At 35.0% G+C, this 17,452-nt stretch overlaps 1 protein-coding gene across 6 annotated transcripts in view; it reads left to right on the forward strand.

Annotated features, from left to right (window-relative positions):
- Nucleotides 1-17,452, forward strand: part of LOC123673903 (anion exchange protein 2) — a 171,495-nt gene that overhangs the window by 102,541 nt on the left and 51,502 nt on the right. For 5 of the 6 annotated variants that reach the window (XM_045608660.1, XM_045608661.1, XM_045608664.1 and 2 more), the window contains 3 exons: nucleotides 3,001-3,178; nucleotides 3,966-4,168; nucleotides 9,637-9,771. In XM_045608660.1, the coding sequence (XP_045464616.1) occupies nucleotides 3,001-3,178; nucleotides 3,966-4,168; nucleotides 9,637-9,771 (516 nt within the window). The remainder of the gene's footprint in view (nucleotides 1-3,000; nucleotides 3,179-3,965; nucleotides 4,169-9,636; nucleotides 9,772-17,452) is intronic. The other variant, XM_045608665.1, reaches the window with a different exon arrangement.

Consider the following 17,452-nt stretch of genomic DNA (forward strand, 5'->3'; position numbering starts at 1 on the left):
TATTTAAATTTGTCGGTATTCCTTCCTGTTGTTGCTGACCGAATGAATTCTCATTCGGTACTTTGAATTTCTACACCTGTGATTTTTGTTGATCAATCTTGAAATGCCGCCCTTGAATTTTGCCTACCCCCTAGCGACGGCCCTGAGGAGATATTAATTTAACAATCCCAATTAGATACTGGTCCAAATAACAACTGGATATTCAACAACAAAAAAATAATGACACTTCCACATGCATTTTATCACAAAGTTGTTTTCTTGCAGAGGTTAAAAAAAAAACAGTTAAATTTGAAGGTAAGAACGATTCTGAAAGAATAGTTGTATAAATAACTTCTCAAGTCTTCTTTTTATTTTCAATAAATTTCCATGACACTTTTATGCAAGTGTGGCAACTTATTCTCTTTTTCAAAATAGACTGATTACCCATTGAAGGATTTCATTACGATGTACCTCTGAAGAAAGCAGCTTTGGTGGTGAAATGAATGGGGAAGTTTTTTTTTGGGCTAGTATTTGGGATTGTGAAATCAATTTTTGCTGAACAAATTTTTCATTACTAGTATGTTTGTTTTTATGAAAACTCAATTATCTTGAAGACGGTTATTTTTTCGGATTCAAACAAGTATACACTTTTTACTCAAAATTGAATGGCAATGCGAAAAATTCATAAATTTTCGGATTTAACTGGCGTAAAAATAGGGAGTAGAAGGAACCATGACGCCATTGGTGGCAACTGAAAATATGATTTTTCAGAAATGAATTTCATTTCGACCCTTTTTTCGGCTTCAGTGACAATTATTTCGAATTATTTATCCAGAATCAGGAATATTCAGATCAATAAATAGTTGGCAAAAAGGATAAAAAAAAATCACGGAAGATTAATAAGTCCAATTTAGTACCATAAACTATTCATGTAAATATGTACAGGGTACAACACTCGGTGTAACATGAGTGGTTCAACAAATTAATTTTCAACACTTATTTTTGCTGTAAAGCAAATAAACTCACTTGTTCATTATTTTGTTTCAAATCTAATTTCTAGTTTTGAAAGAATTCAGGGTTTTATAATTGAGTAGATGCTGAGGGTTTCAGAATGAAGAAAAGTTGAATAGAAAGCTTTAAATTCAAAATCTCAGCTTATCAAATATCATCATGCAAGCAATAAAAGCAGGACCGTATTTCAAAAAAGTTTAATTCCTACGTTTGCTACCCTTCTGAGAAAAGTGTGCCATTCAAAGTGGAAATTGAATTGAGCAAACTGAATTATGTATTTTTTCAAGGCGAAATCTTCATCGATTTAGAACTCGTAAAATCATAGATTTCGAAATATAGAGGAAAAAACTCAATAATCTGAGTACTGCCCTGAAAATAGTAAAATTACATTTAACAATTTGAAGGGTTGTATGAGGTGAACAAACCCACTATGTTAAAACAAAATCAGAAATTTAGGCCAATTTTCATGAATGACCCTGTATCTCCGAAAGCTACTTTTCTGAAAGGCCTGGATGACCTACATTCACCACTAGGCTATGGCAAATCACCCAGTTCTCGTGCTTCCATTTTTTACTTCTTAACATAATTTATTGGTTCCATGTTAAATCCGCATTGCGATTAAGACGAATATATATTGCATTTTCCAATTGCATAATAATTTATTTCCATAAAGAAGTAGGGGTAGCTATTATACCAAATAGAGCAGAAATATCCGAATGATTTCTTCTTTATGAAAGCTTTCAATAAAAACTTTCTTTTCAAATAGCCCACTATCTAAGTAGGTGTCGCTTTTGTAGCTGTTATCTTTTGATATTTGACAAGTAAATACAACGCGATTATTAAAATGGAAATTGCTTCTAAAATGCATTGAAATTGTCAGAATTCACTAGAAAAATTATGAAAATTTCACAGTTCGCAAAACTAAAGCACTTTTGGATCATCATGAAGCACCTTCACAGCCGGCCAAAGGGAAACTAGTGGAAAAGTTTGAGCTGTTTGAACAAGCTAGAGATGTAAAGAATCGTAACCGTATGTGTCGCTCAAGAACAACTGACCCGTTGTGTTCACAAAAACCAAGTTCAGATCGTGAGAATTCGCCTTACCACAAACAACATTACACCATTGTATATAGACTCAGGTCTTAAGGCTTCTGAAGTTCAGTTAACACAAGAACACAAGTATCTTCGCTGATTGAGTCCTTGAAATGCAACAAAATCATCCGAATTCTTATCGAAAAATTATTTTTAGGGATGAGGCACATTTTCAATTTGGAGGCTACGTAAATAAACATAAATTTCCCATTTGGGGATAGAAAAATTCAGAAATGATTGTTGAAAAGCCTTTCAATCGACAACGTGTAATTGTATATTCTTCGTCTTGTGGATCTAACTTTTTCGAAAATGAGGCTGGTGCAACTGCTATGGGGAATGGATTTCGCTACTGAGCTATGTTTCCTAGCTGTGTTATTTTTCGAAGAGTTGATCACATTTGACCACCGAAATCTCGTGATTTAACACCTGTTTGGGGCAATAGGAAAGATGAGATCTATGCCAATGTCCCACAATCGATTCGAGGACTTAAAGATTGGATTCGTGAAGTTATCAAGATCATACAGCCGAAAATGTGCGAATTAGTCATGGAAAATCAGACTAAAAAGATATGGTGCTGCAACCTAAAATGTGGCAGACATTTGGCTGATATCGTTTTTCATCCTTAATGGCATGCGTTCCTCTTTATAATGAAATCAACATCCATTGGCTCATCATTTATATCAAAACGAACCCTCTTATTTGAAAACTTTCTAGTATGTTTTAATTGAGATTCATGATCATCTTGTCTGGGCATTTTCTATGCAATTTTTTGTATGTTTCCGTTAAAGATGGGTTATAATTATAAAGCCAAATTGACATATTTTCCTTTTCAATAGAGCTGTTATTATTATTAAATATTATATGTATATGTTGGTTGATGTAGATCTAACCAAGTCTAAAAATTTAATTATTTCTTCAGCTCTTCGTTGAATTGGACGAACTACATACATCAGTAGAAGAAAACGAATGGAAGGAAAAAGCCCGTTGGATCAAGTATGAAGAAGATGTAGAAGAAGGCATCGATCGATGGGGAAAACCACACGTTGCTTCTCTCAGTTTTCATTCTCTACTCAATCTGAGGAAATGCCTCGAAGATGGTAAGTCCTTCCATAAAAATATAATTATATTTATAAATAAATTCATGAAAGTCCATCATATATTCGAGCGAAACAAATTCATTACTGAAATTTTGCTACTACTAGAATTCTACAAGACCAAACTATTTTGCAACTTTTCAATCTTTAAATAGGATACGTTCAACGAAAATCATTTAGATTAAAAAATTTCAACTAAAAAAGACGAAAGAAAAGTTGCAAAATAGGTTCGTGCTCATGTCCAAGAATTGCTCAATGCATATTGACGTGTAAAAGCAACCTTTCCTCTTCGAAAATTTGACCAAATGCAAAGGGAAACATTGCAAAGTAGTTTTATTCATTCCATTCACTTGTACATTACAAAATTAGCATAATTCCAATATTTCTCAATTTCAAGTTTGATGCAATATAGTTTATACATGTATACCTACTTGTCTTTATGCGAAATACGTTGTCTTGAATCGATTGTCGGGCATTGGCAAAGACCTTATCTTTCACGTGGTCGCAAAGAAAAAAGTCTAAAAGTGTTAAATCACAAGATTTCAGTGGCCAATTCTTATCAAGTCACGAAGACCCAAAACTATGACTTCAAAATGTTAACCATTTTGTAATGAATTTTAACAATTTCAATGCATAGTTGAATCGTGTTTCATTCCATTCTTGATAAAAGTTACTTGTCAAATGTCAAAAGATGACAACTGTCCAGATAGCGGGCTATTCAAAATGAAGCCTCTTATTGGAAACCCTTTCATTCCCAGGTTTTCATCTTGAAATTTCTCTTTTATTCCAGGACTTGTTCTTCTGGACATGGAGGAAAGGGATCTTCCAGCCATAGCGTATCGTGTCACGGAAGAACTATACAGGGAGGATCTGATCCGGGAGGAAAACAAGGCTAAGCTGATGCGGACTCTCCTATTGAGGCACAGGCACGTGAACGAACATAATGACAAGGGATTCAGGTTTCCAAAAAAACACAGCTACGCGTCCCTTCAAGTAAGTCCTTTCCGCTATGATAGCTTTAATTGCCTCAGGGTGTTGGGATTTCTTGTTTGCGACGTTTTCATTTCCGATTTTTCTGCTTCATGGGCGAAAATGTTCTGACGTAATAGCGAGAACTTTCGGTCCTTTTTTCTATAACCAAGGGAATACTTATTGTGGTGTGAGTTCTTCCCGAAGCAAAGTGAACAATTTTGTAAGAAAGGTTCCTTTCAGAATATAATATGCTGGATTATATTTGTGGCAACGGATATAAACGAAAAGTTTCAAACATAAATTCTACATGCCCCTATATCATATGGATATCATATGTATCATCATCATATACAGGGTGTTTCAAATTAAGTCGGCACTATTGCTAACTCCGTTATTATTGATGCTACGATGTCAGTTAAACGGAAAAACTAGTTGCATTTTTAGTGGTCTTCTCGATGCCGAAAACAATAAAAAAATTGACAGTCGCGTTTTCATAATATTTAATGAAATGAAATTGTTTTCAATGGAACACCCTATATTTTTCATGCATTTCGATTCGTAATAACATTCTTAACAACAAAGCTCATATCACCTTTCTTCCTTAAGTGGAAAATGAGCGACTTATTTTGAAATATTTATTTCTTTCACTAGTACAAAAAATTTATTTGTTTTGGCGAATAAACCTCATGATTGTCCAAACAAACATTTTTTGTACTTAACGAATGACAATATTCTGTTACTAATAGCAAAATAAGACATTAAAAAGAAAAAAGTGCGCTAGGAATGCTAGGATGTGAACTCGTGAAATCCGTGAACATCATGTCACAACACTCAATTGACACCACTAAGCTATTTGGTATTAATAGACAAAACGATAATTTCCATCTTAAAGCCATCCCGCTAGCCGCATTCATTTTGTGAACCAATAGTGTCAATAGAAGGGCCAAATATATGTTCAACAAGAAGGCGGTGTTTTTGACCATTTACTCGATATTGTATAGAGCTTTATCAAAACAGTTTGTTATAAATGTTTCCTATTAATACAACTGTCTTATTTTCACCTTCACGAAAAAAAGTCAAATGAGCTTTGCTGTTGAGAATGTTATTATGAATCGAAATGCATGAAAAAATATCGGGTGTTCCATTGAAAAAAATATCACTTTATGAAATATTATGACAACGTGACTGTCAATTTTTTGTTTGTTTTCGGCATCGAGAAGACCACTAAAAATGCTACTAGTTTGCCCATTTAACCGACATCGTAGCATCAATAATAACGGAGTTAGCAATGGTGCCGACTTAATTTGAAACACCCTGTATATATGATACATACAAAAATTATACAGTACGTCATTGAAACTTAAAAATATTGGAGAAATAGTATCAGCCAATTAGACGTAGGTCGTTGGACTGTACCTAACCCTTTCTGTAGAGAAAATTAGTCTATAACGACTCTTTAATTAGTAACAGATATTATTGTACAAAATATTGGTATTTGCAGCAAAACATAAAACACAAAGAACAAAATTCACATGTAAACTTCAAATTGTCATTCATCGTAAAGCCCAATCTAGTTCAATTCTTATCGCATGTATCAGACGAATATTCAGACCTTTTATTGTATATTAAATAACTTTGTTTTATCAAATTGATGTAAATCGTTCTTGAAGTTTTAATCTATGATAATGTCTATGAATAGAACAGTATTTGTGGAAGGATTATTAGGGCTAATTCCTTTTTTCATTATTATATAATGAAAATAGCCTAAATAGTCCTTCTACAAACTATTATCTATCATTAAGACTATACCGTCAACAGGACAGTATTTTCTATATCTTTAGCCAAATAGCCTTTTCCACAACCCATTAAAAGTACTAATCGTCTTCCATTCCTGGTACTTTTAGAAGTTGATCATATTTTGGTCATTCAAAATTTAATGGTAGTGAAAAATAAAAGTTACAATTGCAGAAATGCAGTTCTAATCAACTTGCGAATTGAAATTTAAAGGTCGGAACACTTTACTTTCAATAGAATTATTCTCCAACGAATAAAATATTCTGAATTTCGATACTTCTCTCATGAAGCAGAAAAATTGCCTAATTTTGGGAAAAACATCTGTTATGTCATTTAAAAATGTTCTCAAGTTTTTCAAATCAGCCTTTGGATCAGCATCCAAAGGTAAAGATGTTTTATCCCGAATATTATTAATGTTCATTGTCATTCTGCATCTCATACATGGAATACACTTCGATGTGGCTTTGCCAGCACAATCCCTGTTCGATACATCATTAGCCATTAACATTTATGCTTTCACTTGGTGTGTTCATCACCGAACAGTGAAATAGGTAAGCTGAAAGTTCAGTACATGTCTTGTGACTCGAGTAGAGGATTTGGGCATTGATGAACTTTTCATAGAAAATTATAAAGAGGTCGTCACGTTCTGTGGCAAGGTACTCCTTGTTTTCATAAACTCTCTCAGTCTTGATAATATACAAAACATCCAAAATGTTTTATTCCTGCAGATTCATTTAGCTAACTGCGGTAGATTTAAATTATCAGATTTATGTGATATTCGTTTAAAATGCCATGAAAGCGTACTCTTTTCATTTTACTAATCAATTAAATCAAGCAGATACGAAATAATAAAACCATTCGTAATAATTCTTAATCACGTGACAATTTCAATAATAATATAACGACTTCGAAACCCAAAATCCTCCTTTCATATGAAACTATCTCTGTGATTGGTCGCAAGAATCGATCCTGCAATCTGATTCGCACTCCAGTGAGCACCTCAGATTAATTTATAAACACGGATAGACTCGATTCAAGGTCACAAAAACGTCGATTAGCAATCTGTGTTTTTATGCCTAAACCACCAAAGAAATCATCAGTGAAGCACCACAGTGGTACCAGCCTTATAAATCTTCACTACATTTCCGTAGTGGAGAGTTTAATGAGTTTAATGAGTCTGCCAATGAATGGTCTATATATAGGTTTGGTAAATGTATTCAGAAAGATGGGATAGACAACGTTATTTCAGAGAGTACTCATAGTTCATTTGAACAGTGCAACAATCAAAACAGCTGCGTGATACGATATCGAATAAACGAGTGTTCTCTTTCAATGTCGAAGTGGGGATAGTTGATAGTAACAGTTTCTGGCTGCGCTAGCCAGCTACAATTTTATTTCATTATAGACGAGTAACTTATTTGCAACAATGAATGACTCCAATATTTTCCTCTGTAAAGATGGGTACTCAGGTTTTTTATCGCCAAAACAGATTTGAAAATGAAATAAATTTTACGAAAGCAAGACATATTTTTCTTACTTTCGTTTAATTTTATTTTCGAATCAAAAGTTGGAAATACAATGTTTTTATTATATTACTTTCTTTCGTAGAATTTATTCTATTTTCGAATCATTTATGGTGACAAAGAACCTAAATACTCATTTTCACAGAAGAAAATATTTGTGGCATTCATTGTTGCGAATAAATACCTCGAATACAATGAAGTGAAATTGTCGTAATCCATCCCACGGTTGGAGGGCAACTAATATTCAAGCCGCATCGCAAGCGCAGGCAGCTGCTATCACCATCCCCGCTTCGACATTGAAATTGAACACTCATTATTTGATATCGTTCACGGAGCTTTTTTTTATTGTTGTACTGTTACACCGGACCATAAGTACTCTCTAGATTCTAGAATAACGTTGAATATCTTCCTGAATGCATTTATCAAACCTACATTCCGGGCGGCTCCATTCTGCCGAATATTGCACAGTATACGGCGACATTACAGACTCCCTCAATCCAGAATACGGTTATAATCCCTAGATGAAAAAATTGTCTTCAACTCATCAAATGATACTTTCAATTCGATGAAAGCGAACTCAGGGAAATAACTTGTTTCCCACTCAACAATAAAAAGTCTCAAAGTAAGAGCTCAGAAGAAAGGTTTGAAAATATTGTCGTTGAAATAGTCTCTCAGTTACGCCACAAGAGTCCGCTGAAAAATACAGATTAGAGATCTTCCACAATAGTAGAAGTAGAGCATTTATAATTCCCGGTATTGAAATATTGACATGCAATGCCGTTTTTTGTTCGAACTCACCCTTTAATTAATGGGCTCATGTAATCATAGTTTTCAAATATCGATGAGACAGTTTTCCGTTAATAAATTATTAAGGGAGCAAAAATTGAATCTTCATTTTTCTTAGAATTCTGACAACTCGTGACTTCGTGAAAAGCATATAATTTGTTATTAAGTAATGGGTGTTTTTTTTAGAGCTATAGAACATTAAATTGCAATAAAAAAACGATGGATTATTCGATTGACATGAATTTTATTTATCCGCTAGATAATCTTGTGACATTACATTTTAAATATGATTTCTGGCATATGACCGCCAACTGGCTGGCTCGGATGTAGTCCAATCTGGACGTCCAATTTTCGACTTTTTCCAACATTTGTGGCCGCATATCGGCAATAACACGGCGAATGTTGTCTTCCAAATGGTTAAGGGTTTGTGGCTTATCCGCAGAGACCAATGACTTTACATAGCCTCACAGAAAGTAGTTTAGCTGTGTTAAATCACAAGATCTTGGAGGCCAATTCATAGTTCCAAAACGTGAAATTAGGCGGTCACCAAACGTTACTTTCAATAAATCGATTGTGGCACGAGCTGTGTGACATGTTGCGCCGTATTGTTGGAACCACAGCTCCTGGACATCATGGTTGTTCAATTCAGGTATGAAAAAGTTAGTAATCATGGCTCTATATCGATCACCATTTACTGTAACGTTCTGGCCATCATCGTTTTTGAAGAAGTACGGACCAATGATTCCACCAGCCCATAAAGCGCACCAAACAGTCAGTTTTTCTGGATGTAACGGTGTTTCGACATACATTTGAGGATTAGCTTCACTCCAAATGCGGTAGTTTTGTTTGTTGACGTAGCCATTCAACCAGAAGTGCGCTTCATCGCTAAACAAAATAAAATGGACGTAGTGCGCGATACGTATTCCGCACAGAACCATTATTTTCGAAATAAAATTGCACTATTTGCAAGAGTTGTTCAGGCGTGAGTCTATTCATGATGAATTGCCAAACCAAACTGAGAATAAGTCACTTGACAGCTGTTAAATTGGTCGCCATCTTGAACAGTAATGCCAACTTAAAGTTATATACCTCGAAAAAAACACCCTTTACTACCTGACGTTTCTCGAATATCGCGGCGATTGAAGTCAAACGTGGATTGAATTTGAAGAAATTACAATGATGTTTCAATGAATGAGGACTGAAAACTTTGAAAAAGTACCTCTAGAAGTCTAGAATATTATGAGGGACATCATATGATCAAGGTAGAACTGCAGACTATGTAGATCTGCAACGCATATCAATAACGAAAGTAGTCAATGCCCAAATCTGATCACTCCAAGTCCTGGGAACCATGGCACGAATTCCAACGAGATAACCTGGTTGCAGTCGCTATGGCTTGAGGACGGCGTCAGCCTCGACACCATGATGATGGCGAGAACGGCCCGTTTCTCCTTCAGCGCCGCTCAGGGTCATCTGTACCCGCCAAATGTCTTGCCGCGACGCAACCCGACTTGTCCGCACGTATGGTTCCTATCGTGTGTACTTCCCTTTCATATCGTTCCATACTCGTTTTGTTCATATCGTTTCACTTTTCTTCACACCGGCAGTTTGTAGATGCACCTGCAACGCAGCTCAGTAGAGATTATTGCATCTACTGTAATGAAAATAGGCACTGGTGCCCAAAAAGGTAGCATTATCATTGTAAAAGAAAATGATTAAAGCAGCTTGGAGTATGAGTAAACCAGCAGAAAATATCAAAGGCTTCATAACTCCTCCATGTGACCCTTCTCTCTCTATTTCTATTACACAGGCCAACAAAATGAAAAAAAATTTGGTGCCAGAAATCTAACATCTGATTTTAGATATTTTCAATGTGCTGATTCCAAAAATGCCACCAGATTTTTTCTATCAGCTCTAGTTTTTGAGATACACGTTGCAGGTTACGATCTTATAAGAGACCTGAATCTCTCAAAGGAATCCGCTGAATTACTTGCATCCAGATTAAAAAAAAAAAATCTACTTTGTCGAGGTACTAATATTACATTTTATCGTAAAAGAGATAAGGATCTGCTGCCTTTTTTCACTCAGGAAAATGACTTGGTATTCTGTAACAATATAAAAGGGCTCTTAGAAAAAATGGGTTTGCCTGAATACACTCCAGATGATTGGCGCCTTTTTATTGACAGTTCAAAACGTAGTTTAAAATGTGTTCTTTTACATAACGGTAACAAATATGGCTCAATTCCAATTGGTCATTCTACTACCATGAAGGAAGAATATGAAACAATAGCATTAGTTTTGAGAAAAATTAAATACGAAGAACATCAGTGGTAATTTTGTGTTGATTTAAAAATGGTTAACTTCCTCCTTGGACAGCAGAGTGGTTATACAAAATATCCTTGTTTTTTGTGCCTTTGGGACAGCAGAGCTAAAAATGAGCACTGGGTTAACAAAAATTGGCCTTCAAGAGATGTCATGATTCAAGGAATACAAAACGTGATCAACGAACCTTTGGTTTCAAGAGAAAAAAATCTTACTTCCGCCCTTGCATATCAAGCTAGGCCTAATGAAGCAATTTGTGAAGGCCTTAAATCGAGATGGAAATTGTTTTGGGTATTTGTCACGTAAATTTCCTGGTATTAGCACGGAAAAACTAAAAGCTGGTATATTCGATGGTCCTCAAATAGGGCAACTTGTTAAAGATCCACAATTCACCACATCAATGAACGAGACTGAATCTAACGCTTGGAGTTCATTTGTTCAAGTAGTACAAAATTTTCTTGGCAATCATAAAGCAGAGAATTACGTAGAATTAGTGGAAACTATGCTTTCAAATTTTAATATTCTCGGCTGTAACATGAGTATAAAAGTTCACTACCTCCACAGCCACCTAGATCGTTTTCCAGAAAACTTAGGTGATTGTAGTGAAGAACAGGGGGAAAGATTCCACCAGGATATTAAAACTATGGAAGATCGTTATCAAGGACGATGGGATAGCCACATGATAGCGGACTACTGCTGGAGCCTTCAGCGAGACTGCCCTAGCAAACTCCATTCTAGAAAATCGTATAAAAGAAAATTTTTATGTGATTAGTGACTAATGTAATTATGTAAATTAAGTTTTTGCAATAAATACTTAAATCCATGTGTCTTTGTTTTTTTTAACTGTCAATAGTAATATTATATATTATAACAGTTATAACGTAAATTATATACACAATTTTTCAAAAAATCTCAAAAACTAGATCTGATAGACAAAATCTGAGAACTTTTTTACATTCTGCATCCAAAAATTAATCAGGAACAGTTAAAAAATCGCAGGCACCAAAATGTGTGTTGGCCTGTGTTATATTTAGATAAGGGGAGAGGCGGAAGATCATTTTATTGTGCATTTTCTATTATATACGGTTTTGCTTGCGAGTATCAAAATTCGAACAGCAAACATTTCGCACGATAAAGTGTATAGGTCCCTAGAGTACAGCCCCTTGCCTCATCATTGCATACTAGACCAGCATTGAACCTCTCTGTGAACCTATGTCATTGTGCAGCAGGTGGTAATCATAGAGAACCGCTAGTTGGAACCGATCTGTATCCTGCCAGCTACCTCAAAGGTTTCTGAATCCCTCATTAAGTTAGCTAAGCTATCGTACTCTCTCCTGAATGATTCACAGGGGAACAGCTGTTTTGGTGTCGAGGTTTTCTGAGCTGATTCTATATCAATTTGATGTCCTGATTTCAAATAACGTATTCATTCTTACCTAAGAGCTCAAATTTTTAAGATACTTATACAATTTCAGAGAAATAAATCCGTATAATTTCAGTTATACAAAATACAATATTATGTCGTACTTACAAACAAAAATAAACATTGAAGAAATCAAATAGGCGCTCAACACTTCGAGAGCTTCTTTTCCGCGACATTCTTGAATGTTTTTTGAAAAGTCCTCTTTTTAAACTCCAGCAATAATCTGCCTCAATGTCAATGTACATGTCCCATCTTCCTTGTAATTCTTCCTCCATAACATCTAATGTCTTGGTGAAATCATTCACCGAACTAGGTAAAGGATTTCACCTCACTCATGTCTCCTAAATTTTCTGGAAAACGGTTTAAGTGACTGTGTAAATAATTAATTTGAATATTCATATTGTACCGTAAGGATTTGAAAAAATTAAGCATCTTGTTAACCATTTCAACATAGTTTTGAGGTTTTATGTTTGCCTAAAAAATGTTCTAGAACTGCAACAAATTATGTCCAAGCTTCTCATTCAACTTGATTCATTGACTCATGAAGGCAGGATCCTAAATTAATTGTCATATTCGTCGGCCGTCAAATATGCCTGCTTTGAGTTTTTTTGTGCTCAACTGAACCATTTTTACCCCAATATATGTAAAACATGACCCAATCTTATCGAGAGCTTTTACAAATTACTTCATTAAGCCCAACTTTATATGTAACGTAGGAAGTATCAATTTTTCTCTTACACACCTGAGTTAGGGGATTGAAAGGTCAGTTCAGGTACCTGATAGGCAATGGTTCCACTATTTATAATTTTACCTGGAATATACTCAATTACAAACAGCTCTTGTACAAGATTGTTGACATAAGAGTTTCAGTGCTAGAGCTGTTCTGGTCTTATCTTATATAGGTGAATTTTGAAGGAAACCTAAAGAAGAATGACTCTAGGTAGATGTGCCTCAATAATCGGTGCTAGAACCTGTTTTATTTTTATTTTATATTGACGAATTGATGCATCACGTTGTTGATGATGATCAATTCTTTTTTGCTGTTTTTTGAACGGATATTTCACTCGAGGAGAAATCAGAAAGAACAATGAAAGACGCAGTGGAATAATTGGAAAGAAATAAAATGAAGGTCATTGCTAGGATACAAAGTTAGTCATCATCACTAAACATTGCTATATTTTCACTTGTGGTAACGATTAGTGTTAATCTAACCTAATATCACTCAAACGGGTTAAGTAATGGGTTTTCTACAGCATTGTTCATAATATAAAACAAAATATATAATATTAAGACCACATTTTTGAACTTTTCACTCTCAGTTGGGCACACAAAAATAAATAAGGTGGTATAGAGAACTCATTCCGTCACGAAATTTTGGTGTCAAACGTCAGATTCGAAATCAGCACCCCAAAAACATATAAATTCGAAGAAATGAAAACTACCCCATAACTTTTCTGTGAAAAACACATATTGACTGGACTACAATATAAAAGTTGCCATGCAATTTATTTTGTTTATATTGCTCCGGCTTATATTTCAACGAACTATAGGCATTTATCGGCGATAAGAAAAATAAAATCTGCAAGTAATTTTTCTCAGTTTCCCTCTGCGAAACATAACCTCTACCTAAAATATTTTACATACCAGTGTCTATGCTTTTAATTTATTGTTCACTACTTACAGGTAGAATCAAACGATTCATATCTCTACTGGGCTGTATTGCGTCAAAATCATCCATTCTGCATCCATTCAACCATGCATAGAAGCATGCTTTCCATCTCGCATAATGGCTCTTCTGGGCATTGCAGCTTTAATAAACTCAGTTAATTGAAATTTCCCCAGAGACCGTGGTTTGGGAGGGACCGGCTTTGAAACATTCAAATCTGCGGCAGATTGACGATAAGAGGCCAGTCGTCAATTTGTGAATAATGGTCATATTGTTTCCAAGTTTACGAGCATTGTCAGGATGATTAATTCACACGATTTAAACTAGGGTGTACAGGGTGTCCCGGAAGAATGTGACAAACGAATACCATAAATTAAGGTTATCATGGAGGACCCGTATCAAGATGTTTCAATCGCCTGAGTGCCTTCGTTGGTGATATACAGGGTGATGTTCATCCTATGAGTGAAATTTTACAGTTCAATAACTCTAACTAATCGACCGAATAATTTCAAATTTTGAAGTTTTGTCACCCTTTCCTATCGCCCTTCTTCAATATTCCTGAATTCGAGTAAGTCAGATCCGGACTAGGAAAATTTCAGACTTTTCCTATTTTCGTGAGTATTGGATCACCCTGTACGTGAACATTATGATTTTTTTCCATTTTCGGAGCCACAAAGAATCAATTCATTATAAAAATTCTAAATCTCTGCTTGGCACTGTGATACAAGGGTGATCAATAAACATTCCCTTATGAGTGAAATTTTTTTAGTTGAATAACTCTTCAACAAATTCAGCGAATAATTTCAATTTTTGAAGTTTTGTCGCCCTTTACTATCGCCTTCTTTCAATATTTCTGAAATCGAATAAATCAGATCCGGACTAACAAAATTTTAGACTTTTTCTATTTTCTTGAATATTGGATCACTCTGTACGTCAATATAATTTTTTTTCGTTTCCGTAACCACAACGAATTAATTCATAATCAACATTCTAAAACTCAGCTTGCCACCGTCATACAGGGTGACCAATAAACATTCCCTCATGAAAGAAGTACAACCGATTCAACCGAATAAGATAGCGAAATCTGTGAAACAACTATATCATATCAACGTGCTCAAAAATACATTAAAATGGAGGAATATCATTTTGAACAATATCTGCTGAACAGAAAATATTTAATTTTTGATTAATTGTTTTCAAGATCAAATATTTTCAATTTATTTGCTATTTTTGTTCTATTCTTCATCCAGCTTGTTGATTGAAAGTTTTCCTAAATAATTTGAGGAAAATTTAGGTGAGACATTCGTGAAGGGTGAAACACTTCCATTTTCGAGATATTTCTACCGATAAATTCCAGATATCTTGAACTATCACATTTCTTTCATGAAGAAATGTTTATTGATCACCCTGAATAATGGCGCCAAGCAGAGAATTGAAATTTTATTATGAATTAATTCTTCGTGATTACGAAAACGTAAAAAATTATGATATTGAAGTACAGAGTGATTCAATATTCAAGAAAATAGAAAAGGTCTTAAATTTTCCTAGTCCGGATCTGATTTACTCGAATTCAGAAATATTGAAGGGAGGCGATAGGAAAGGGTGACAGAACTTCAAAATTTGAAATTATTCGGTCGATTAGTTAAAGAGTTATCGAACTGTAAAATTTCACTCATAAGATGAACATCACCCTGTATATCCCAAACGAAGGCACTCAAGCGATTGAAACCTCTTGATACGGATCCTCCTTGATGACTTTAATTCATGGTATTCGTTTGTCGCATTCTTCCCGGGACACCCTGTATAAAGTCGATACGTTTACGAAACACAGAATGTGCGAGATGAAACTTTCATTCCGAAGAAAAACTTTCAGGGATGAATGCCATGAACTCAATTTTCGTAACTTTCCGCATTGGACCATGTTATTTGTGCTGCGTTCGGTTCCCCAATTCAAAGTTTATCGACCTGACCCAACGACTTTAATTTTTTCAAAAATAAAAACACATTTTCTAAATGCTATATGAAGGTCTGCACCATCTTGTTGGATCTCCAAATCAATTATTCGATAGAAAAATAGGATTGAATAACGCTCAATATTTAATTGCCTCATTTCCGTTTTACAGGCTGACCCACAAGGACCTTACGTTTTTTTGAATGGTCATTAAAAAATTATTTTTTTTTAGAAAATAAATACCTATTTCACAACAAGGCATTTTTTTTGTAAATGCTTTATTTTTCTTGTAATTTGGGGGTATGCTTTCACTCGAAAACAACCTGCATATTTTGGGTTTTCTCAGAATAATTCATATATTCGTAGAGAAATTAATAGTGGATGTAAATTGAGTAAGCAATGTAATATTTTTTTAAGGCTTTGTTCGTTAAAATAGAATAGAATGAATTTTAAATGTACATCATTTAAATATCACTCATTTTGTTAGTTTGCATGTAGTTAGTTCATTCAAATAATTTTTGTAATTTTTTGAAAGAATAGTTAAATTTTTCGATTTAGTAGATGTGTAGACAAGCTAATCTGCTGGGTTTTCATTAGTGATAACAAAAAATTTTATGTAGCTCATTCTGGTTGGAATTAGATTTTCATATTCAACACTGATCTGAAATTTTTCACTCAAATTATTCAGTAAAATAAACCAAACTGAAGAGGGATTACCACCATGTGGTTTTTCGCGTATCAGTCAAACTTTCGTACCCATTCATTTCCCCTCTGGCGCTCCTGCGATGATCAAACATTGTACGGTATACGGAGTTGAAGCTTCACTACATCTTCTTTCTTTTTTCGAAGCAAAGAAGTAGAAGGCAGCATTGTACGACGACACAAAATAATAATTTTCCCTCTTTTGTAGGTAGATTTTTGGTAGGTTTTTTCACGAATAGTGTAAATATCAACCTTCTGTTCAGTTTAAATATACACTGCGCAAAAAAATTAACGCACATTATGGAAATCTCAAATTTATTCTATAAATGAAGGTGTTCTCAATTATAATTATTTTTATCAGAATTATGCATGCATATGTTATCCACTTTCAACGTTTTTCTTCAATACAGATGTTTTTTCCCAGCAGGAATAAAAAAAGATGAGATTATCAGATTTTGAATGTATTGGCTCCATTCTGAAATCAGTTGTTCTCGATCAATTCTAGTGATCAATAGTTTTTCTTTCGTTTGATTTTCTACACTCGATCGCTATGCAACGCGAAACACGCAATTTGACCCAAGAGGAATGTGCCCAAGCGGTAGTTTCGCGAGAAGAATGGTGGACATACACAAGAATTGCAGAAAGGTTTGGAGTTTCCCATACAAGTGTCTCCAGAATGTTACAGCGATTCAGGGAGACAGGTATGAATGTCCGAAGACCAGGACAGGGTAGACCACGGGTAACAACTGCCATTCAAGAACGTTACTTGAGAGTTTCTTCATTGAGACAACGGTTTGCAACCGCTCGCCTCCTTCAAAATCAGCTTGAGCAAAGTCATGGGGTGCAAATTAGCACTCAGACAATAAGAAATCGCCTCAGAGAATATGATTTAAGGCCTCGTGTCGCCCACGCCCAGCTCTTACCCCAGCCCATCGAAGGGCGCGTTTGGATTTTGCGAGAGAGCATATCCATTGGGAAGAGGCTGATTGAAAAAGAGTTCTCTACATTCTAGATTCTGCCTCTACCATTGTGATCGACGTTCCCTTGTATACAGACGTCCACATGAAAGATATGCTCAGTGCAATTTCCTGAATACTACTGGTTTCGGGGGAGGATCGATTATGGTATGGGGTGGAAT

The sequence above is a fragment of the Harmonia axyridis genome, chromosome 2 (assembly GCF_914767665.1).
Source record: "Harmonia axyridis chromosome 2, icHarAxyr1.1, whole genome shotgun sequence".
NCBI lineage: Eukaryota > Metazoa > Arthropoda > Insecta > Coleoptera > Coccinellidae > Harmonia > Harmonia axyridis.